A 25,560-nucleotide genomic window follows, 5' to 3' on the forward strand; every position below is an offset into this window, starting at 1 on the left:
ATCTTGAGAGAACTCATCTGACATTATTTTCCAGGAAGAATTGTCAGTGAAAATAGTGTACCGGAAATGCAATTGAACCGTTTCATCATATAGAAGGGAAAACATGTAATTAATTTTTGCTTTAGGCAATTTCAGCTTTGAATTGTTGTATTCTAGTGACATTTACCTTTTACATAAAAAGTGAGGAAGGTCTGTTCCCAGAGAACTAGTTTGAGCTTTCACATCTAATCAAGAGGTATAAGAAACGCAGAAGTATTTAATTTAGAACAGACTCTTCCAACTGAAAAAATGTACAAATGAATCAGGAAAACCTATGAATTGGAAGTGTGCATCATCTGTATATTTTAAGCACTGACTGAGGTTCCAAATTTCAAGACAGAATAACAGAGCTGGTTGCAGGTTTGCATCAGAAAATGCCAATATGTCAAAATCAAAATGTTTTGCAAAAATACCTCACTTCCAAAGATATTTCACTAGAAACCTGTATAGTGTTCTGTCAGCATGCCTGGCAGGCTGCCAGGGAGACCAGATTCTTAGGGCCTCTTAGCTCCTGGGAAACAGGAATGTTTTGGTGTTTCCTAACAAAATATTGCAGACTTTTCGTTCTATAGTTTTGTTTTTTTAGTTCTTCACTGAACTGCAAGTTAATTTTCCTAGTAATAAAAGTACCAAGGTAAAACCATCAAAATTTACACATATCACTGAGGTAACTTTCTAAAATGTCTATCCATTCAAGAAAATATACTCCTACATTAATGAAACTGATTGTGCTCTGTAAAGGGTAAACCCTCCCCTCCCTGCCCCAAAACCCTACGTTTTGACATGAGTGACATTTCTTGTATAGTAGCTGGCAACAGGTAAAACTGATACCATTATTTTAAAAGAAGCTACTTAGAAACATTACCAAAATTTTAAAATTTGTAGAATCCAATTGATAACTTCCCAATAACTCATATCCTTCTAGATAACTTCTACTCAGTGTGGTGACAACTTAGCAGTTAAAGCAATACACCATGAATCATTGAGAAATATGCATTATTTAAACAGCAGTTTAGATATTAGAGACATACTTCCTCATGACATACGTCCTCATGACCAGGGTTCCCCAATTTTTGGGTTAAAAATAGTAACTCAAAATCCACATTTTTTCCATGATAAAAATGAAACACCACTAATACGTACATACATAAAGCATACATACATAGTGGTATAGTGGTGTTTCATTTTGATTACAGAAAAATCTGGATTTTGGGTTTCTTTTACTTTTTTAACCCAAAATAGGGAATTTTTTTAAATCAGAAAAAAACAGGATCCCTGCTAATGACAGAGAACAATTTCAATGGTGTAAAATAACATAAAAAGAAACTGGCTTATTGACCTTGGGAAACAAACATCTGTAGTGAAAATACCGCTTATTCATGGTAACAAAGTTCTGATTTGGGGATGGGCTTTAACCTTCTGAAAAGAAGGCAGCAGTGTTTGGCCTTCAAATGATTTATCACACAAGATATGCAGTTTTATTACATGTACACATTTTGGCCTAAAAGTGAAGAGTAAAACAAGCTTACTTCGTACAGAATTTAACTCAGTGATGAAAAAATTCCTCTCAGATGACATTGGAAAGCTTTTCTGACATTTTGTACTAACTAAACCTCACCTGTCTTCTTACTTGCTTTTACTAAGTAATATCAGAGTTTATTTTGTTACCAGAAAATGCTTTAACTAGTTTAACAAAGGCCTAAACTTTTGCCTCTTGAAACTGATTTCATTCTTAGGAAGTGGAAGTCTGCTACTACTTCATAACTGTTTCTTAAGATTCTAGAAACCAGAACAATTACAGAAATGAGGTACGAAGCCCAGTTTCCAAGAAAAACAATATAGCAAAACTGAAATATACATTCATTTGAATATTCTCAATAAGAAACTTTTTAGTAGCCAGATTGTACACACATAACATGTTAGCATTTATTATTTTGAATGTAAATGTATTAATAGTTAAAAACATGACTCGATTACTTAAATTTTTCCACTGGACATATTTAATAGTAATGTTAAAATACACTATTTAAACCACAATACAGATATAAAAATACAGCTGAAAATGCATATTTATTTGTGCAGCAAAGAGGACATGATTATGGTCACAGCTTCATTCTTCAAAGAAAAAATCTCAAACTAATAAATTGTGGAAAAAAGTTATGGTGCTGTTTTCTGTTTCAGTTTCCTGTACCAGTCAGGTGCTTCTTTATTTGTCTGTAAAATAAAGAATACTTTACTTGTGAGGGAAAACATGAAGTCTACATAACTCTCCTTTTGCCTGCCATTCATAATAGCAATGTATTGTTCTATTTAAATTAATCTGAATGATTAAACTGTATTCAAACCTGTATTATTAGTGTATTTGGCATAAAGGCCTCTATATCTAAGTCGTTAAAAGAAAGTTTCATGTTATGACCCAAATTATTGAATTATGTTTAAAAAATCTTTATCAAGATGAAAAAGACCTGTGAACTCCACAGTTGAGGAATTAGTATTGTAATGCCACCTCATTTTCAATTTAAAAAGACGATGGTAACTTAGTACAAAGCAGTATGCCACGATTTGCAAATGGGAATACAGAATTTTAAAAATTAAAGAAGAACAAGGTTTTTCCAACAGTCCAGTAGCATCAAGTACATTTAATTGTTGGAGATATCTGTGAATTAGCTTCCCTCACATTCTCAGTTTTGTGGGTTTACCTGTCACCCATTCATGACTGCTTAATATTCCTGTGGCAACTTCAGCAATTGCTTGCACAGACAATTAATACAAAGGAAGTGGGAGAGGTACAAGTAATGAATCATCTCCTCTTCAATTGAACTAGCAAGGACTTCATCCCACCAACACAGATCTAGAGAACAAACAGTGGTATGGATATGGACCCTTCAAAGGCAGAAAAGAATCTGCTCTCTGTCCCTGATGCTCCCAAGCTCCAGGGCAGAACATTTTCAACAGATAAGTGATAAATATAATTACTGCTAAGAAAATCTCTCTTAAATCAACCTCATGGCCTCAACAGGATAGAGGCATGTGTTAGGTTTCTTACAAAATTCATTTAGGATTTAATACTTGTTAAAGAATTCCTGTAAGGGAAATCATTAGGTAACAGTTCCAGCCAAAGAAATGGGAGACAATATTGAAACAGCATGTACTTTCATTCCAGCTGTTAATTATATGGCTTGTAAATTTAATCAGAAATGAAATACTTAGAAAATAAATATTAAGACTGGTAGGAAAACACATTTACCGCTGCTACAGCTTAATTTATGAAATTCCACCCCCACCTTTTAACCAAGGAAAAAAGTCTTTTAACCTGTCCAATATTTCTCAGAAAATGGGAGAATAATTTAAGGCAGTGAACTGGGAGTTAAGACTTCTGTATGCTGTTCCCAGCTCTCTGAAAGAAAAGTATGCAAATCACTTATCTTTGGTGCCTCTGTTTATCTAGCTGAAAATGGGGGGAATGACTATCTCCAAGCGCTGTTGTGAGGTTTCATGTAAAATATATTAATCAATTTGAATGAAAAGGCACTACAGAAAATGCATTCATTATGTCCTGATAATATTTCTCTTCCGTTCCCTTCCCCGAGCTATTTCATTTTTACCTCATTGAGCAGGATCGTAAATCTTTTAGAAGCTATAAAACGATGTAAATTGAGGTAGATCTTACTCACTTTTCTGCTTAAGTGTCTAATATAACATGTATGGGCCTCAGCCTATCTGGAAGTATCACTCTAAAGATACAACTGTTCCTAAAGATCACAGGATCTAGGAAAGCAGAGCTGGAAGGGACCTCACTTATAACTGAGAAACTGTCTAAGTCTGTCTTTGAAGCTGAAGCTTGCACTGAGTTGAAAAAGTGAGTATTGTGACTCAATGTCTGTTGCCCTTGAAAGAAATCCTCCATGCTCACCAGTCCATTTCATGTTAAAATGGTCCATTATCACCTCTCAAGATCAATTCTTTGAGGTGTACCCTTGGTACATCCACACATAAAACTATTATTGTGTCATTTACATTACCAGTGCCTAGCAGTTCCAGGCACAGAACAGCCTCAGATCAAAACAACAGCCCCTGCTTCTGCGAGTTTACAATCTTAGTATAGGATAAGAGAACACATATGGTAAAGCAAGGAGAGTACATGGAAAGATGAGATAATATAGATCAGTACGATAGGCAAGCATCTTAGCACTTCAGTTGCCTAATGGCTGTCAAATTCTTGAAAGCATCAAGGCAAAGGAAAGATTTGAGGATGTTTTAGAGATGTTTACAGGGAGTTCCTCATGTGAGTGATAGTGACCTCTTGCAAGAGGAGATGGCAATACCTCCCAAACAGAATTTTTTAAAATGGTTTTATATGGAAAAAATATTTTAAGGTTTTATATTCAATACTAAACTGCTAATCTATATCTTAGCCACCCAAACTAAGGGAGAAGAACCCAGCCAGCCTGCAGGCCCGACAGAGCTGCAGGCCTCCCTGGGCAGGCGTCATCTTAGGGTGATGTTCAAGGACGAAGTTTAGCAGAGAGATGGAGGGTCTTTTGATTGTTATCCTGTTACTATTTTGATTGTTGATTTTTGATTGTTATTATTTTACTTCAATTTTGTGTTTGTTGGCAAGAGGTGGAAAATTTGTGGGTTTGGGGGGAAAGCCATAGACACTTGGTAGGAGAGAGGGGTGTGAGCTGGTGAGGGAGGAGGCAGGCATCTATTTTGGATGTGAGGCAGTGGGAATGGGTGGGCAGGTGGCATGGGAAGAGTAGGAAGAGGTTTCCATATGCAGAATGTGGGTCGGGAAGCTTAGCTGGGATGGGCCAGACGATTTGCTCTTTTTGGTAATAGGCAGGGAAGCTGGAACTGCGGAGGTGGGGGAGTTTTAGTTTTTGGGTGTTGACTGGGGAGTCTGCTGTTCCTTATCTTGTGGACTAGTTGTCTGTTACTACGGAGCCAGTGGTGCTCAACTAACAACCTGTGGACCAGATCTGATCAACGAAGTGACTGGATCCAGCCAGCATGAGGGATCAGTGCTGCTCTGAAGCAGGAGCTCAGGACTGGGCTGCAGGGATGGAGGGGGAAGTGCTGTGCAGAATATGGAAAGAGCACTAGAGACTGCCAGAGGCCTCCTGAGGTGCCCAGTTAAGGATGCTGGGGCTGGAGGGTGCTCAGCACTGATCTGGGGTGTGTGCCTGGCCCATTTCTTCCCCTCTAGGTCCAGGGTCACTAAGTGATCCTGGTTTCTACACCAGCTCCATCTCTGCTTGGCACATGGGGGCTGGGTCTCCTGGGCCGCTGCTGTTCCATCCCCTTGTGGAGGTGACCTGGGAGCTGCTGCCAACACTACTTGGGGCATTTCTATGCTGGGGGACCCTGTCATTAATGGCTCTGCTATCTGTGTCACAGGGCGGAGACTGGGGGTGCTGTAGGCTCTAACCAGTGCCCTTGGGCTCTGATAAGCCTGAATCCAGAGGTTGCAGGTAATGGGAGACTCTGCAAAATAGCTAGGAGCCAGTTCCCTTGACCCCACCTCCATAACCATGGCAGTAGTTGCCAAGAACCCAGCCCAGCTAAGCTGCCTGGAACAGGCCACCTCTCGCCTGCCCTCCTCACCTGGAGGAGAGTGGTGACCCATGGTGCAGCTGGGCAGCAAGTACCTAGTCCCCTGCTCTCAAATGTTGAGCACCATTGCAATAAACTGCTTTCAGATTTTCTGGATAGGACAGAATCTAAGTCTAAACAACAAAAACAGTAACACCACTGCCACCAACATAATAATAGTAATGATAATATTTTTTTTGAAACTCTTAATTACTAAGCAGCTTTAGACCTAGAAGGGTTCAAGTTTCTGGTGTGGCAATGTGGGATCAACAGAGGGAGCGGAATGAGAATCTTGTCAGATTATTTCTTCAGAAAGACAAACATACACATTCATACATATAAAAGCAGGGAGGGTTTTTTTTAAATAAAAAGAATAACACTGTGAACAAAAGGCCTAGATCACTTATTTAATTTATTGTACTTACAAATAATGTTGGTTTGGGCATAAATACATTTTCTTCCCCATGTTCTGATGGCAACTTTACAGGAGAGTTTGATTTGTGGTTTGCAGCTGAACTTTTTACATTGCTATGGAACTGAGGGAAATTCTCCCCATAGTGTTTACCATGCAGACTAATAAGAACTTGCTTCATTACTGCTAATTCCTGTAAAAACATAAAAAATGCTAAGTTATTCAATAAGACTACACTAACCTACTAAAATGATTACCTATTAATGCATTTCTGTTTACCAAACCAAAATTGATGGATCACTAACTCTATAATCAGTTAAACAGTTTACTAATTAGGAACTACTAAAAAGAGCAATAAGGTAAAAAGGCATGGAAGATTTATAGAAATAGAATATCATAATGTCTAAGTGGCACAAGAGAAAGTATTTACAGTGCATTAAGGATCTCACTATCTCTTTTTTCATTTAAGCTGCCATTTAATTTAAAACAATTCTTTTAGAGATACTTTTTGTAAAGCAAAGAAACTTACAGAATCCAATTTGAGGGGCTAAGACAAGTTGTGCTCAGAGGGTTAGAGTGCATGTCTTCTAAATGCAGACATAAAAAACCCCCACCAAACAAACATAAGTTTTTAGACAAAACAATCAATTGATAAAGGCGGCTTAGAACAGACTAAAGCAAAAGGCAGGAACAGAATCATGATCTGTGGAATGAAAAAGTAACAACTGAAAAGAGAAACAGTGAAATGTAGAAGAGAAGGGAATATAGCAGTAAGAAGGATGCATATTGACCTAGATATTTTAATACATTGCTAAGTAAACAAACTGTAAAAATTAAAAACACCATTCTTACTTAACTGAAGAAACAGATTTTTTAAGACATACAGTAAACTCTAATCTGTTATTCTCTTTGGTTGTCTCCTTGCACCTCCTATTTCCTGTTACTATTTCTTCATCTTTAATGGATGCAATTATAAAAAAATAAGTTTCATAACTTTTTTCTTCTAAAATGGTCCTTCAGCAGCTGTTTTGCACTCCATCTTGTTACTATTTATGAATTATTATGGCTGACCAGAACTGCCAAGTCAGCGCAACTATCATTCAGAAGACAGCTCAAAACAATCTTACATATTTTTTAACTCATAAGGTTTTATTTTTGTAATTATTGTTTTCAATAATTTCAATAGCAGCATTTTTAATTCTTACATGCATCTAATCGCTTAGCCAAAACAATGTAATTTATGTTTACAGCTGAGTGCCAAAAACAAGCAACACGGTTATTATAGGTTATAAATGATTACTTCTTAATACAGCACTCTTCTATTTAATTAATAAACTGGCATTTACTAACTCAGTTATATGAATGAAATCCCACTACTATACAGACCAAACAACTTCATGCAGTGTACAAACTGTTCTTGTGTCTAGGTCATTTAATATTAACTATTTGCATAATTCAGCCATGTGTGGTGGCATGTTAAAACAGCTCAACTGCAGAGCAGCTGTTTAAAAGGACTGCATAGTGGATGCCAGCATGTTGTTGAAAGTTGTAAACTCTGCAAAGATGTTGCCAAAGTGATACATAGACAGAATTTCTCGATGAAAATAACTCAGGCAAGTATATTACAAATACATGCTCCAGCACTGGAGATTTAACTCACACGTAAGCAATGTTTTGACATTAGCAAGTGGTATTCATATAACTAAATCCTGAATTGGATTATGTGGGTAAAAATGTTATAACGTTTGAAGTTGTGCCTAAAAACACGGCAAAATCTAAGACTTTTCACTCAGATTTGATGAAGAGTTTAGTTTCAGACCCAAACTAGTTCAAGTCCAATAAACACTTGTAAGAGTAAGAAGTTTAAAGTTTTGCTTTGGAAACCTTACTGGGAGGCAAAACTGGCAGGGCAGAAGTTTGTGTGGTTTCCTAAGTTGGGATGTTAGCTCTGGAGTTTTACACAGCTCTGAGCATCCACCTTGGTAGTGGAATACTTAGATGGACAAATGTGGCTAGAATTGTGATGTGACTGCTTTGCACAACACAAATAATGTGAAGAAACTAGACCGGATTTGAGAATTTGTCCTACAATTTACATATTAACTTAGAATAGCTTCTGAATTTATTATGGGAGCATAGCTAAGATAACACTAACATCTACCCACAAAGTTGGACTATATAATCCCTCTGTTTGAAACCTTAATGATGAAATTTAGCCAGAAAAGTCCTCCAGTGAGCAAGATTCTTCTCCTAAATGTACCTCTGTTATTTGATGGTCATAGAGTCATAGAGAAGTAGGGCTGGAAAGGACCTCAGAGCCTAACCCCTGCCTAAGGCAGAATCATCCCTCTCTCACTTATATCCCATACCACCATAATCTAAACTCTACATAACTACCCTTAACCCTGACACAACACAGACCTAACACCTAACATCTCACAGGTAAAGAAGGGGAACCACTGCAGCTAATGTCCTGCTTCTATAAAATGTCGTCAATATACACTCAAGGTCCCGGGCAGAGGACCATGCCCCCTGCTATAGAGGAAGGCAAAAGCCGTGACAGGTCCATACCAGTCTGATCATGGGGTAAAATTCCTTCCTGACCCCCAATTCTGGTGATTGGTCTGACCCTGCTAACTCTGTTAATTTCACTGGAGATTATTTTTGTTTCCATAGGTGTCTGATTTTGGCTTATTAACTTTTCAGAAGATTTACCTTTTCTGAGAAAACGTCTGTTTTGCAAATGTGGCAGGATCACCTATCTTTCCTTGTATTCATGTACTTCAAATAAATAATTCTGAAATCCAAAACCATACAACCTATCTTGGTCTTAAGGAAATCTTTGAATTTTAAACTTAAAGGGTGTGGACAGACATAACATTTGAACCACTGATCTGATTGGGAACCATTTCACAATTGCCCCTAGACAGAAATATCCAAACATACAGTGCTAGGGGTTCTCAGCACAACTCACAATTTGAAGGGACTGAACTGCTGCCAAAATGCCACTAATGGTTGGTAGTGTACTTAGGCCAACATGCCTTCCAGGAGGCAGTGCCTGGAGTTGCCCAGGGATTCCTTTAGAAGAGAAGGATGACTTGCAGGGTGTTGGGAATGGAGGGTTTGCCTGATCCTGGGGGGCTGTGTGTACCCCTGCTTGTGGTTCTTAGGGGCTGGGTGCTCTCTGGGGGACCACCAAGAATTCCCCAGCTTTTCCAACCATTCAAGTACCTTGTTTTTCAGCAGCTGCATAGAGATATGTCTAACCTGTTAGGCAGGGCAGGCCACAAGCTCTGCTCATTGCAGAGATCCTAGGATGCCTGGAAAAGCATCAGAGGGCTAGAGAGAGACTTGTGGCTCAAAAAAAAGAGCAGGGTTATGTGGGACATGGGAGAGGATGAGCAGGGCCTTGAAGAGAAAGACAGGGGTATGAACAATTAATAGTTAATGGGCTAATTCAGTTCATATTGAGCAAGGAATTGATAGCCATTCTGTTCTATTAAGTGCCCATAGTGTAATGGCTATTTCCCCCAATAACTACCCAGCAATTAACAGGTGTTTATCATGACAGGCACAACCACCCACCCACCTGTGGTGACAAGCAGGAGGCTATGAAGATACTCCCTACTCCCCTCAGAACTGGGCTACCCTCCCACTCCAAATAAGGACCCCTTGCAGGAAAGTGAAACTGCCACAGGAGCTTTCTGCTTCCCCACCCCTGCTGACTGTGGTCTCCGTAGACAATTAAACTGTGGGCAGTACAGTCCTGGTTGCAACCCAGAGCAGCCCCATTGCCCTGCATGGGTTCGAAGGGGTGAGGAGTGGTGCAGTTTGTGATACCTGGAGGACTGACGAGGCACTAGGCACTATGTCTGCGCATAACATAGAACTGGTTCAAGGAGAGCTGGCTCAGAATAGTATTTGATTTTCTTGGTGTGATTTTGAAATGCCCCAGGAAGTTTAAATTGGTTGAAAGTGGCTTGTACATCTCTTGGGGTATACTGAGCATTCTAAATACACTTTAAGTGTTATGTCTGTCCACACCCAAAGAATTAGTCCTTTTTAATTTAGATTGACCAATGCAGACTCTGGTCCTTGTTACATGTCACACTTTGAGCTGCTTAAAAGTTGATCAGTGTTAGTGCTAGCTTGAGTTTGGAGGAGTCACACTTAAGGCTAAAAACCTTCTTTGACGGCCCCTGCTTGCCAGCCTTCCAGTGGCAAGTCACTGGAAGGCTGGCAAGCAGGGGCCTCACTAGGAGCTACAGCTGTGAGTTGCCACTACAGGGCTGGTGACCCAGAACAGGCTTCTATCCCTGCTCTAGGTAGTGGGGGTTAGAAATGGGTTGCAGGGGGTGGTGGTGGCAGGGTCAGGACAAGGGGACAGGAATACGAAGTTGGGAGGCAGAGAGTTAACTTAATGGGATGGTGGTGGGTAACAAAATGGGAGGTGGAAAGAAAATGTGGGGTGGAGGAAGGGTGGAAAGGAAATGTGGGGTGGGGGAAGAAAGTCAGTTACTGAAGGACAAAAATAAGTCAAAAAAAGAATTTATAACAAAATAAACAGAAGTAAATTAAAAAAGGTCTCATGTTTTAATAAATTGGGATTTGGTATTGGGATGTGGTGGGGGGAGGCAGGAGCGGAGAGGGAAGGTACTTTTGGGGGAGCTAGTGCCTTTGCCCCAGGAAGGAAGCCTCAGCTCATGGGGACCCAATCCAGCCCCCTACACCTTGTTCCTTCTCCCATTCCCCCTAGACCCATCCAATGTCCTGCAAACTAGCTAGGTGGCATGTGCTCTGCAGGCAGTTTGCATAGGGTTACACCCCTGGGAGTGGGAACGTCACACCATGACAGGCAAGTGGGGGATTTGGCTTGGTGTCAGAACTGCTCTCTGGGCAGTAGATTTCGGGGAGTGGAAATGTTGTCCACAAAGAACAGAGGGGTGGGGAGGAGACTCGCCATCCTGGGATGCTGGAACTGTGACTAGGGTGGTTCATCTGTGGGGAATGGTCACGCATTACTGGAACAGGAGCTGTGTAACATGGATCAGATAGAAACCTGTCCTGGAGTGGTGTAACTTGAAGCCACCTATAGTCTGCTTAAAACTAGTTTCAGGTGTTAATGTGTGGACAATCCAGGGGTTAAGAGCTCCAGGAGTTGCCTAAAATTAATGTGCAACAAGGCCCTCTGTAAAAACAAACCAAATGTGGTGCTCAGATCCATCACTGATTTTTGTTATCTGATGTTGTTAATCTGCTTCCATGACTCACCAGCTCTGCTCATTACAGAGATCCTAGGATGTCTGCAAAAGCATTGGGGGGATAGAGACGGAGCTCTGTGGCTCAAAAGAGCAAGGATTTGTGGGACAGGACAGGGTAAACAGGGCCTTGAAGAGAAAGGAAGGGGGACTAATACAAATGTGCATAGGACTGGAAAGGAAAAGACTTGTGTGTTGGTTGGTAACAGATACGTTTTGGATTGTGCGTAACCTGAACCGGGGTGTAAAGTTTTTACAGGAGATCCTGGGGTGAGGGGCTCATTTCCTTTTCCATCATGGGTGTCAGCATTTAAATTGCTTCCTCACAGCTACTGTGTTGACTGATACACTAGTGTTGTGAAGAACCCTATAAGTACCAGTTCCTCCGTGGAGATGTTTAGCTCCTCTAGCACTGGCACTCATACAAAGTAAAAAAAAACAAAAGGTGTGAAATGAGCATCACTATATTGCAGGGGTAGGCAAACCCTAGCTCGGGTGCCAGAACATGGCATGCAAATGTCACACTTTGTTTGACAAGTGTGCCTCATGGCAGATGGTGGGGAAGAGGCTGGGGCTACGCTGCCACAACAAGGATTGGGCTCCTCACAGCTCCCCCACCATCCACCCCTGGCACGCCAACATCTTACAAAGTTGAGGCTGCAGGTGTTTTTGGCACTTTACGCAAAATCGTTGCTGACCCCTGCTATATTGGGACATCAGACTGAAGGGCTATTCCTGACACTGCTGCCTTGGTGTAATGGATAAAAAAAGCCAGTAATTCCATGGGGGGAGGGAGAGCACTATGAATAATAATGTTTCTCCCTATGCCATGCTACTTGCACAGCTCTAGTTCCACAAGCCAGAACCACTTAAACAAAATCTTCTCCTCACGCGAGTCCTTCACCATGCACGATTACCCACACCATGCCATCCCATCTGTTTTCAGCCTCTGGCTTGCCATACATTCCTGCCAACTTCTTCACTGAAATGTATTATGCAGCACCACAGGAAAACACATAGGTAAGCCACATATTTATGATGGAGAGAATATAGGGAATCAGAGCTGCATTAGGACTGTATGAGGTTGAAAGAGATGTGGAAGTCTTGTGAAGAGCTAAAAGTGAAGAAGTTGTGGTGTTGATTATCACAGGAAAACAAAGGGGTAAGGAAGAGAAGGGAGATACAGATGGATTGTGTTATGGATTGTAAGTAGGCTGGTTGAGGTCAGAAATGGGAGAGGAGTTCAATTTTGCAGGGGCACATCACTGTTGATTAGAGGTGCACTGATACATTGGTTCAATATCGGATTAGTACTGACGTAAAGAAAATTGGCTATATCAGAAATCAGCCCGATGGGGCTGATAATTTGGCTGATAAATGCCAGTGTGTGTGTGCACAGCCATAACACAGCACTCAGGCAGCAAGCACAGTCCGGCAGTGTGGACAGATGCCTCCAGCTGGTAAGTCTGTTGTGGTGATCAACCCCCCAGCCCCACAGGGAGGAAACGGGCAGCGGCAGGCACTTCTCAACTGGGGTGGGGTGCAGAATGGAGACATGGCTTGTTGTGGCGGGGGGGGACTCTCGCTACTGCACACATCCTGGGAGGGCAGGTGTGGGGTGGCATGTGCCCCCGGATCTGCACCGGGTGAACAGGCAGGCTGCAGCTGTGGGCTGGAGCCGGACTCTTCTCACTAGGGGTTGGGCTTGGAACGAGGGCTATGGAGGGGGCGCAGCCACCCCAAATTTTGCTGTCGCTCCCTCCCAACACTGCTGGTGCCTGCCTGCCTGGTGCAGCCCCAGCTCTTTCTAGCTCAACCCCCACCTCCCCCCACACGGGGTGCAGGATGGAGGCACGGCTCATTGGGGGGGCAGTTCCAACCCAGTGCTGCTGCCACTGCACACCCAGCGCAGCCCCAGCTCTTCTCGGTGTGTGAGGGGAGGCGGGAGTTGAGCTGGGAAGAGCTGAGGCTGCACTGGACCTGCGGCAGCAGTGGCACTGGGAGGGAGCTGTGGTGAAAACCAGGGTTGCTGCAGCCCCCTCCATAGCCCCCACTCTGAGCCCAGCCCCTGGCAAGAGGAGCCCAGCTCCAGCCCACAGCTGCAGCCCACCTGCTCGCTCCACGCAAATCTGGGGGGGCACATGCCTCCTCCCCAACCTCCCAGGGTGCAAGCAGTGGCAGAAGCTCCTCCCACTCCTGAACCACGCCTTCATCCTATGGTCCACCCTGCCCCAGGTGGGCATCACCTGCCCCCTCCCTCACCATGGGGGGGGGTTGATCTGCCCCCGCTTCCCCTTCCACAACAGATTTACCATCTGGAGGCAGCTCTCCAAGCTACATTGGAAATCGGATCAGTATCAACTGATATGCCTCCTTAAAAATTGGATATCTGTATTTGCCCCAAAATCTCTATCGGTGCACCCCTACTATTGATAGCTAGCCATGTGGAGGACTAAACAGTGCTGATATGCACTTAATGGCAAACCTGAAATATTTCCTTGCTAGAACACTTGGTCAACTTTCAGCTAAGGTTGCTAAACTGCACCCCACACCAACACAAATACCAAAATGTAAAGAAGTGAACTATTACAGTAATCTGACCCTCCCTTTTCTACCACTCAGAAATTTCTCTTTTCAGCTTCATCATAGATCACTGATTCATATACATTTTCATAGACTAAAAAGGCCCCATAGCTCAAAGCAATCTGATACCCTACTTTACTTAAACCAATACAAAACTCAGTATGGGAAATATACTATCCAATTTATGAACACCATAATCAAACCAATAAGGCTAAAATTCTTGTACATATAACCACTAATAAGTCAGAGTGTAAGGGTGTCTACTGTTGGTTCAGAATGAGTATGGAGGTAAATAGGGGGATATTGGTGGAAGGGAGGTAGCTGCAGCTAAGAAAACAGACGGAGGAATGCATCGGTAATAGGGTCTGAATGCTTTATTTGTGTTTATCTTTGCATTTTGTTGGCAATGGTCTGTAGCAGCTTAATTAAAAAACAGCAAAAGTAGTTTTGCGTGTAAATTAATAAATATAGATGCAGTCTTTTTTTAAATTAGGTGTGTCGTTTACTAGGGTTACCATCCATCCGGGTTTTCCCGAATCAATTTTTAAAAATAAGAGCAAATGTCTGCATTTTCTGCTCTCCCCGGCTGGCTGTTTAGAGCTGGGAGCAGCAGGCAAGGTGATTGGCTGCTGGGGGTCACGTGCTCCCTGCACGGGCTCTGGCAAGCCAGGTAATTGCCAGGTGAGTGAGAGACAGAGAGAGAGAGAGAGCGTGCATGCGCAATGTGGGAGTTGCTTGGGCAGCAGGGCTGAGAGGGTAGGGGTCTGTGGGTCAAGAGTGAGGGGCATTAGCAGAACTGGGGGGCAGAGGCTGCAGGTCCAGAGTGCAGGACACCAGCAGCACTGGGGGGTAGGGGGCTGCAGGTCATGAGTGAGGGGCACCAACAGGGCTGGGAGGCAGAGGGCTGCAGGTTGGGAGTGAGGGGAACTGGCAGGGCTGGGAGGGCGGCAGGTGCTGCAGGTCAGGAGTGAAGGGCACCAGCAGGGCTGGCAGAAGGCTGCAGATTAGGAGTGAGGGGCATGGGTGGATTGGACGGCTGACTGTGGGTTGGGTGTGCAGGGCAGAGGCTGCGGGTCAGAAGTGAGGGGCACCAACAAGGGGTGGAGGGCAGTGTACTGCTGTTTGGGAGTGAGTGAGGGGCATTGGCAGGGCTTGGGTCAGTGGATATGGAGTGAGGAGCATGAGCAGGGCTGGGGAGGGTGAGCGGCAACAGAATGGGCAGGGGCAGGGCATCAACCCACCCCCCACCATCATACCCCTGCCCTGCCCCTCCCTCTAACAGGTGTCCTTTTTTTTTGGACTTGGAAATATGGTAACCCTACATTTACAGCAATCATAGGATCATAGGAAAATAGGGCTAGAAGGGACTTCATGAGGTCATCTAGTCCAGCTCTCTGCTCAAGGTAGTATCAATACAGAGAAGCATCTATATAACCTGCTTTTGAAAATTTCCAGCTTCTCTAGGCAGACTATTCCAGTGGTTGACCAACCCCATGGTCAGAAAGTTCTTCCTAATGTCCAACCTAAATTTCCTCTGTTGCATCTCAAAGCCATTGCTCCTAGTCCTGTCTCCTGCAGCCACAAGGAAAAATTTCTTTAAATCCACTTCATAAACTGCCCTTCCCATATCTGAAGACGGTTCTCAAATTCCTCATCTTTCTTCCAGACTAAATAATCTCAGTTCTTTCACACTTTCTTCATAAGTCATTTCCGAGGCCTCTAATAATTTTTGTCACTCTGCTGGGCACTCTGTGCACTTCCAATCTGTCCACATCTGTTTTGAAGCGAGGTCCCTTCCCTTTCCCTGAAGGTTCCTTCATAACATCTGATGAAGTAAGATATAGCTTATGAAAATGTATGCCTCTCTGAATTAGTTAGTGTATAAGGTTCCAGTCTGCCCTGTCTTCTGCCTGATTTCAGACTAACATGGCTAACTACTGGTCTCTCTATTTGCAAGTAACATTCCTGTTCATACAAGTATGCCGTTGGCACACTGTTGGCTCATATTCAGCCTAAGATCCACTGTAACCCCTAGGTTCTTTTCTGCAGTACTGGAGCCTGGCCAGTCTATATTTATGCATGCAGTTATTCTGTCACAAGCACAGGATTTTACACTTTTCCTTATTGAATTTAATGCGATTGATATGATTTCATAGACATTAGGGCTGGAAGGGACCCTGGGAGATCATCGAGTCCAGCCCCCTGCCCAAAGGGCAGGAAGTCAGCTGGGGTCATAGGATCCCAGCAAGATAAGCATCCAATTTACTCTTGAAGGTGTTCAATGTAGGTGCTTGAACCACCTCCGCTGGCAGACTTTTCCAGACCTTGGGGGCTCGGACAGTAAAGAAATTCTTCCTTATGTCCAGCCTGAAATGGTCTTGCAGGAGTTTGTGACCATTCGACCTCATCATCCCTTGGGGCGCTCTGGTGAACAGACGTTCCCCCAGATCCTGGTGGTCACCCCTGATAAACTTATAGGTGGCCATCAGATCACCCCTGAGCCTGCGCTTTTCCAGGCTAAAGAGTCCCATGGCTCTCAGCCTGTCATCGTAAGATCTGTTTTCCTGACCTCTGATCATGCGCGTGGCTCTCCTCTGGACTCTCTCAAGCTTCTCCACATCCTTTTTGAATTGTGGAGCCCAAAACTGGACGCAGTACTCCAGCTGCGGCCTCACCAAGGGCGAGTACAAGGGGAGAATGACGTCCCGGGATTTGCTCGAGAAGCATCTATGGATGCACGCCAGCATTTTGGTTGCTTTACTAGCCGCAGCATCGCATTGCAGGCTCATGTTCATCTTGTGGTCAATGATGACCCCCAAGTCTCTTTCTTCTGTAGTGCTAACCAACGTAGCACTGCTGAGCCTATAAGGGTGCTGCAGGTTTTTCCTCCCAAGGTGGAGAACCTTGCATTTTTCGGTGTTAAACACCATCAGGTTCTCGTCCAACCATTTGCTGAGCTTGTCCAGGTCAGCCTGGATCACCCGCCTATCTTCTGGCGTGGATGCTTTGCCCCAAAGTTTGGTGTCATTGGCGAACTTGGCCAGTCCACTCCTGACTCCAATGTCCACATCGTTAATGAAGATGTTGAACAGTATGGGTCCCAGGACAGAGCCTTGAGGGACCCCACTGGTCACAGGGCACCATGATGAGTGACTGCCACCAGTCACAACCCTCTGGGTCTGACCACGAAGCCAATTTCCCATTGTACCATTTCTCAAGTTAATTCAAGTTGATTCTGGATCTTTCACAGTATCTGAAGCTCTACCCAACTTGGGGTCATCTACAAATTTGATAAGCATCCTCTCAATCTAGTTGTCCAAATAATTTATGAAGATGTTAAATGATACCAGACCCTTAAATGGAAAGCCCCTGAGGAACCTCACTTGAAACCACCTAGACATTGAGCCATTGAGGACTACTCACTGAACAGTGATCAATCAAGTTGTGTAATCTAACTTACAGTACTTTTGTCTAGTATTTCCTTAGTTAGTTAATGATAATGTTGTGGGAGATAGTGTCAAAAGCCTTGCTAAAGTCTAGGGGTATCACATCCAGTGCTCTCTCCCCGCAAGCTGAATTAGACAAAGCACGTACCACTTTATATCATTAGGTTATTGATATTATACAAGCCTAATACCAACATACTCAAATACAATAGTGTTTCTTAAAATTCTATATTATAATTAATTTAGGATCAAATGCTAAACACAGCTGCTGTTAGTGTTGAATTACTATTGTCTTCAAAACATTTTGCGTATTTAGTGTCAAAAACACTAACCTCTAAAACAGTTACAAACTACTAAATTGATAAAGCATCTAAGGATTTTTAAAGGTAATATGAAAAAGCTATATATCATTTGCGTACTCATGTTTCAATAGCATTTGAAATTGTAGCAATGGTAAATTTTGATTCTGAGCAAATAAAACAAGAGCCCCATACATAATTCTTAATTGTTTTTATTTAAACTGTTTACAATGGCTAATTGACACAGAACATAAAAGTATGAGGAATGGATATGTTCAGTCCACAAACAGATAAAAACTGATTCTCCCTGCTAAATAAACTATCTTTGATCATAGAGGGTCATTTATAGATGGTTGAGTGCAATTACAGGGCAGGAAAGAACAAATGAATGGGTAGCCTTACATTTTTAAATGTAAAATATGGCTTAATTTCTGTAATTGATTTAGGTGCATATCAATATGGTCTGTGTATCCTTAATATTGCTTAAATGTCACATATCGGCAATGCTTATAACATTTCTCAAATTCAGTGGCTATGAGAGATTCAAAATTAGTATGTTATTTCAGATCTTCATATGATCAAACAAAATTAAAGAGAACTTACAGATGTAGAGGTAACATTGTAAAAAATGAATGCTGTTCTATCAAACAAATAACTGGAAAAAGTTCTAGGCATTTGCCAAAGCAACGAAGAAAGTGACAATTTTTTATCTTTTCAATGCAATTCCAAATGCTACAATAACCTTTGTTCTTACTATCTCTCTTAAATAATTATAATCTACACATGAGGAAAATCCTTCCTTTTGTACGGAAGAGTTTGCAAAAGCAATTTAAAAAAATGTGCGTTCAGGAAGCAAATGCAAAATAGTAGTCCAAAGAAAACCAAACAACCTTTAAACAACAATTACACAAAACTTTAAGAATATTTTGAATACTCAAATACTTCCCGTAAAATGCTTCTAAAAGGACTTTTTCAGGCAAAAGGTAAGGGGGGAGGGAAAGTCTTCTAAAGTGCTGGACTGCAAAGAATATGTATTCAAAGTAAAATTCTTTTCAAAGCAGTGGTGTTTTTTACTTTGGAGTGCCAATTATGTGTGTAGCATGCCCATTTTTATCAGGGAACCAGTCACTGGATAATATACTAGTGCACTTCTGGCTCCTCTCTCACGCAGCCAAGCACTGTAACAACACCCAGGTAATCACCTGCTAAAGCTCAAGTGACCCTAACAAAAACACAATCAATGAACCTGTTACCTGAGGTAACTGTGACAGTTTGGAAAACACAGTCTGTCAAATTCTACATTACTTTGTTTTGCTGATTGCATCCTTAAGTGTAGATTAGACCCTTCACTCTGCAGCAGGCTATGCCTGGGAAATTGGATTGACATGGAAAAGAAAAATGGGTTGGCTTCTAGTAAAACCACTGACTTTTAATGATTCCCTTTCTGACACCCCCTCAACCACCACCCCAGGGGAGGGAAGAAGAATGTAGCATGAAAAATCCCCAGAGAAAGAGAGAACAGGAGTACAAGTTTATACGCAAGGAAGCCAGTTCATCATCAGAAACAGAAGACTAAACTGGAAAAGCAGTTGCATGGGGGAACATAGGGGATTTTGCTTTTCATTAGGATATTGACCAAGATTCAGGGATTTTCAGGGTCGAGAAATGCTGTCAGTTTTTTCCCACCTTAGGACTGTAACTCGGCTGTGTTAAGAATAACGTTTGCTAATTTACGAAGTTTCTTTGTGAAACTTAATCGTGTTCCTTGTACTTTCATTGCCTTGTGACACCAGCAGGATTAAACTGTAAATCAGAGTGGCCAAAGTGAATTAGAGCTAGTCCACGAGTATCTGAAGGGGCGGTGAAGGGGAGAACTCTCAGCACCGGCCTTGGGCCAAGGGTGACTGAACTGAAGTCCTTCTCTCATGGAAGGGGCCAGTCAGAGGAAGGAACTTCAGAGCAGAGCTAGAAACAGACACCGGCCTCTGCCCCAACTTATCTGTCGGGGTAGCATGTGGGAGCTAAAGGTTATGCTTGAGTATAGCAGGCCTGCAACTAAGCACTAGAAGGATTCAGTTAAATTACAAATGCAAATACACAGTGGGCAGAACTCGCAGACCACAGGATTCAATGGTAATGAAAAACATATTCACAGTAATCTAACCCTCTGTTATGGGTAACAATAGTTGGGCATGTGCCATAAGTCCCCAAAGAACAGATTAAAAAAGGGAACAGTAAAGAATAGAAGAGCATTACTATATTTCCTCACATACCAGATGACCCCAAATAAGACACACCCCTTGATTTTGGAAGGCTGAATGTAGAAAAAAAGATTTTTCCAAAGTCATGGCCTACTGCATATAGTAGCTCAATTGCTCTGAGTCAGCTCAATTGCTGCTTTAGGCACAAGCTACAGTGGGCGAGTTTACACATGCAGTAATGTAGAGCGATAAACTCTGGCACTTATTGCTTCTGGGTGTCACATTTACATATGCACCCAGGACTGCAGCACATTGAGCTGGGTTGGAGCAGCCCTGGATGGCAAGAGGCCCAGGGTGTCAGCCTGGGGCTGCTCTGACATGGCTTAACATGCTGCCGAGGGTCTGGCTGGAGCATCATGGTGTACCAGCATGGGGCTAGCCAGCAAGTAGCCCCCACACTGAAGCACCCTCATGCCTCAGCCAGCTGCCCCCCACCCCCTGCCAAGCACGCAGCCCCAGGCACTGGCAGCAACAGCCAGATGGCCTGTCAGGGCCATGCTTGCAGACACAGCCCTGTGGGCGCACATCACCACCTCACACTCAAAAAGAACGGGCCTGGCCCAACCTGACTGTACCTGGCACACTTTGCTAGTGCGCATCTTTGGACAGGAGCAGTGGGTGGTAGCAGGAGCCATCCTGTTCTTGTCCAGAGGCACGTTAGCAGGGCAGGCCAGGCTAAGTCAGGTTGGGCTGACCTAGCATAGGTATAAAGGAATGGCTGACGCTGCAGCGCTGCCTGACCTGGATTTCCAGGTGTCAGATTTAGAGTACATGCTGCAAATATGTAGCGCAGGGGAATTTTTTTGTTCCCAGTATTTTTCTTGTGGCACCTCAAACTGCTTTGAGATGCTGCAAGAGGCACGTGTGTACTTGTCTGGACGCGCCCTTTAAGTAAAAATTATAGATTATACGGTATTACTTCTTCCAGCAGAGTAACTCAAACTTAGTTTGATTCATCCTATTTTTAGTATTTGATGAGTATTAAGTTTTGTTTATATTTGTTGATATTCAAATATTGTAATAAAGATCAGAAAAATAAAAAATAAATTTTATACAGCTGGAAAACCAGCACAATTGATTGGAAGATTCATAACTGACACGGGAAAGATGAAAAAAATGAATAAAAGTAATATAATTTAAATATATGAAATGTCTTACTGCCAATGATTTCTTGCTTAAATTTCTGTTTTTTAACCTAAACTTGTCCTGACTTAAGTATATTATTTAAAATGAGGATGCCTGTATTCCACATAAATTAGTTGACATTTACCTACATTTTGTGACACAACTTTTTTAACATATAGTATTTATACTATTTATTATATATTATAATTTATTATGACCTTATTATAAAACTTGATTTTTAAATATCTTTAAAGCTGTAATTGCTGAATAGCAAACAATATTCTTTGAAGAATTTGTATTAAAGCTAACAAACTATTCAGAACCTTACAACTCCAAGAAAAGAATTAACGTACCCAACTGTTAAATTCTTCATCCACCTAAAATTCAGTAGTAATTAGTATTAAGAATTTAATCAAACCCTCATATCTACCAAACATATAACAAAAATAAGAAATACTGCTTAAAACTCTATTTTTCCCAGTAAAACAAGAACTAAAAACTTCTCTGCAATCATTTAGAAATGGAAATGTCACTTGTTTCTCCAAGCTTTAAGCTGAGAATAGCTTGAGGGCTTACTTGTGATGCAGAAATGTCCCTGTAATCTACTGAGAAAACATGCAGAACATTAATAGAAAATAGAAGCTTGGAATATAAACGTAGCATAAGAAAAATGATAATTACTCTGTGGCTTAACATTTAAAAAGAGAGCTAAGCATTGTACATCGGCAGATTTTTTTATATGAAACAAGTTACAACACATAGATGAAGAGGAAGTAATTCACTTTGAGAACACAACATTTTGAAATTACCATGTAGTCACTTCTAAATGAAAAAAAAGAAAGCAGCAGGGCTGGAGACAGTCTGTCTGAAGGCACCTGTTCCCAATTCCTTTTTCCCAATCCCTGTAGATACCCTTCCAGCTTTTCTTTCCCAAAACTGAATTTATTGCCTTTCCTCTTTGGCTCCAGTGCTTTTGTGAGACCTTCTGTACGAATGTCTCTCCAATTCTCTCTTTGCAGACAACAGCTCCCCTACCACGAGGGCTCACCAGGTCCAGTGCAATGCAGTGTTTCTTTGGCCAAGCCTACCATTTTTCTTCAGCTTAAATTACTTATGGTTAAAACATTATTAAGCCATACATTAAATGTGTGATTAATATGCAATATCATTCTTTCAGTCAGTAACGAGAGAGAATAAGTTTATATGGGATATGGGGATTCACAGACAAGGGAGCATAGCAGAAGAATGGAGACACACAGATGAAACTAAGCAGTACTTGTGAATAGGTCAAAGGGATTTGGGGATACGTGACTTGGTGAGAAATTCCTATCTGCTTTAAAGGGACAAAAAGCATAAGAGCAACTAGCAGTTTCTGCCATCCCATGAAGAGAAAAGTTACGATTGGATGCAGGGAAAGACAGCTAAAAGATATCATGAAGAGCAAACAGGGATGCTGCTGAGCCTCTGGCACGGACTGCTTACATACGGATACAGAAGTCTAATAGGCCTTGGAAAGTCCACTACAGGCTGATGAACATGTTGGTAAAGATGGAGTCTCTGAGCTACTTACGTGTACAAGATTCATCAGTTGAGAAACTTCTGAATGATGTTTAGGAACCACAAATTCTTTGATAACTGAGACAATCATATTAAAAATAGCCCATGAGAGGCAGGGATTTCTGTGGGTGGTATCTTTTACTGGACCAACTGCATGGTTGGGATACACTTAGACAAGCTTTTGAATGCAATGCATATTTTAACAGAGCTCATTCAAGCTTGTTTTAACTATAATGCAGCAAGCTATCTGCATTTATGTATTAGTCATCTATTGGCCCAAGTTACACTGCCTACTTTTAACCTTCATTTCAACTTCCTCTCCCATTTCTTTTGTCTCTCTCTCTATTCATATCTTGCTTTCTATAAAATGCTTTCACAGCATCAGTCCTCTTGCTCATGCTACCTCGCCCTCTACTTCTCTGGACTGAAAAAAGAAAAAGAACCCCAACCTATTATATAGCAAAACTACTAACAGCTCAAATTCCTTAGAAGAGTACCTCTTTTTTCTTCACCTAACAAGCAATGGCTCCTAGGACAGGCTATTAAGAGTGGCTCCTCTTCTTGATTTCCAGTTACTTTGGCAACAGCCTGGATACATCTGCAAATTTCTGAAGTGAAGGAGAAGCCAGCACAATATGATCAGTCAGAACTCTAGGACCATAGATACTCCAAAGACCAAAAACAAGAAAGTGCACATGTGGCAGGCTGAATATTAAGGCCCCAGGCACACAATTCATTTAGTGGCTCTGTGCATGGCAGGAGATGCGATTATTGGGATCAGATCCCAATAATGCCACTACTGCTTGCCAATGCAGAGGAAATCCTGGCTCTCCCTGTATGGGCAAGCTGAAAGCCGGGTGACTGCAAGCAGGGTCAACAATCAGGTGATTCAGGCCTGTCCGGACAGCAGTGACTGAGATGCCAGGGAGCACAGATGCTTAATGAGCGGACAGCCTTTGGCTGCCCCCATTAGGGACTTTACCACTGAACCAGGCAGTTTTGGCTGGGCATCCTGGCCAGTAGTACCTGGTACAGGGTTAAAGCCTCCAGAGAGGAAAGCCCTTCAGTGCCCCCTACTCCAGCCTCCAGCCAGGGCCAACACTCAGCTGACTGTTAGTACCAGGGACCTTCCAGACCCCAGGTCCTGTTCCCTAGGCAAACAGCTATACATTAAGGAAGTGGAACACCTGCAGTCAGCCAAGGGAATATTGCTCAGAGCAAGCTAGCTGCAGACCAAGAGTGCCTAGTACAGGGATAGCTCTGTGTTCATTTGGAAACAAAGTTAAAAACATTATTTTCTTGGTTATTTCAAGACATAAGCTGGAGTTCCCAGTCATTTTAAACAATTGTAGGTTACTAGATTAAATGGTGGCTGTACCAAATGGTGTTTGCCACCAACTGCAGACCTAGAGTGCCTGTATATGAGTGTGGAGCCTGCTCCGATGCACTGTAATTATAGTGCGTTGGAGCACTCTTGATTAATCTGGAGCTACAGCAGGTAACTGCTAGGGGTGCTCTGATAGAAAATTTTTGGGTTGATACCAATGGCCAATTTGTAATGAGTCATATTGACTGATACTGATCTGATTCCAATATGCAGCTAGGCAGCATGGAGAGTGGCATCTGGCTGGCAAGTCTGTTGTGGGGGAAGGGGCGAAGGGGGGAGGAAAAGGATGTGGCGGGGGCAGATCAAGGCCCCCATGGTGAGGGAGGGAGTGGGGCTGGGGAAGGGGCAGGCACTGCACAGCTGGGGTGAAGCAGGGAACGGAGCTACAGGTGGCTCATCCAGAGGGCACAGGGGGGTAGAGGGGCTCTCCCACTGCTGTGCACACTCCAGAAGGGCATAGGGGGCATTTACCTCCAGATATGTGTGTGGGGTGATGGCAGGCTGCTGCTGAGGGGAGAAAACCAGGATCCCTGGTAATTACCATGCTCCAGCAGCCTCCCATGTCTTGTGTATCAGCATCCCTATGCTTCAAAACGGTGGCTGAGGTCACTTTGGTTGGGAGCTTTAGTTCAAGCACCCCTGCTGCCATTTTGAGGCATGGGGACACTAATTCATGAGACGTTGGGGGCGTTTTAATTAGAGCAGCTCTTACAGCCACTCTAATAAAAGCTGATCTTTTGATGGGGATCTTGTTTCTTGTTACTACACAGAACTGTAGCGCTCTCTCTCTCTCTCTGGATATTTAAGACTGTAGCTGTGGCAAAACACACATCAAGCTGCATACTGTCAATGACCGCCTGATGACTATGTTCAGCGGTGGACTACAGGAACTGCACATAGCCACTGAGGACACTACTGCATGTTTTGGCATTTACACACATGCCGACTGACTGGCTACAGAGAATAGATAAGCCGGTCGCTGGTGAGGACCCAGGGAATAGATGAGTATGCTGTCTGCTGGGGTCAAAGCTTTGTGAGGTAGGACTCAGGCTGAAAAGGATCCAGTAGCAAAGAAGAGTTTATTAATCCTTCTTCAAACTGGGATATGTGAAAGGGCCAGGTTTCATTGAGATTTTCATTAAGAATTACTATGCTAGACTGGGTAAGCCACTAGAAGGAGTAGAAACAATTCAATTAATTGTAAATTGCAAGATAAAAATAAATATAATTTGGAAAGGCAACTTAGAAAACTAAAGAAACTATATAGTGAGGTTGATTGGACTGGGTGGCTCCCGAGTAAGAGGGCTACAGATGGACTTGTTTGAATAAGCACCTCAAGATATCAAACAGGATATTGAGTGTAAGCAGGGAACTTATGAGGAATGGAAAAAGGGCTTGATCAGTGAAGTGAATATATAATGGGGGTTGAAAAGCACAGAAAAAAAGAAAAATGACCAAAAGCCTAGTTGAGTGAGAAAAAAAAATTAAGAAAGAAAACTGCAAAGAAACTTAAAAACAAACAATAAAATGTTCTTTAGCCACATAAATAAAAGAGAACAAGGAAAGAAGGGGGGCCACTACACACTGAGGATGGGAAA

At 42.5% G+C, this 25,560-nt stretch overlaps 1 protein-coding gene across 2 annotated transcripts in view; it reads right to left on the bottom strand.

Annotated features, from left to right (window-relative positions):
- Positions 1-1,914: 1,914 nt before the first annotated feature.
- PIBF1 (progesterone immunomodulatory binding factor 1) overlaps positions 1,915-25,560 on the bottom strand; it is a 190,503-nt gene continuing 166,857 nt past the window's right edge. Inside the window, exons 17-18 of one of the 2 annotated variants that reach the window (XM_090024430.1) lie at positions 6,060-6,239; positions 1,917-2,253 (exon numbers count right to left, since the gene is read on the bottom strand). In XM_090024430.1, the coding sequence (XP_089880556.1) occupies positions 2,197-2,253; positions 6,060-6,239 (237 nt within the window). In that variant the 3' untranslated portion in view covers positions 1,917-2,196. Of the gene's footprint in view, positions 2,254-6,059; positions 6,240-25,560 lie in introns of both variants that reach the window. The other variant, XM_090024439.1, reaches the window with a different exon arrangement.

The sequence above is a fragment of the Crocodylus siamensis genome, chromosome 1, assembly GCF_052110815.1.
Source record: "Crocodylus siamensis isolate JL-2025a chromosome 1, ASM5211081v1, whole genome shotgun sequence".
NCBI lineage: Eukaryota > Metazoa > Chordata > Crocodylia > Crocodylidae > Crocodylus > Crocodylus siamensis.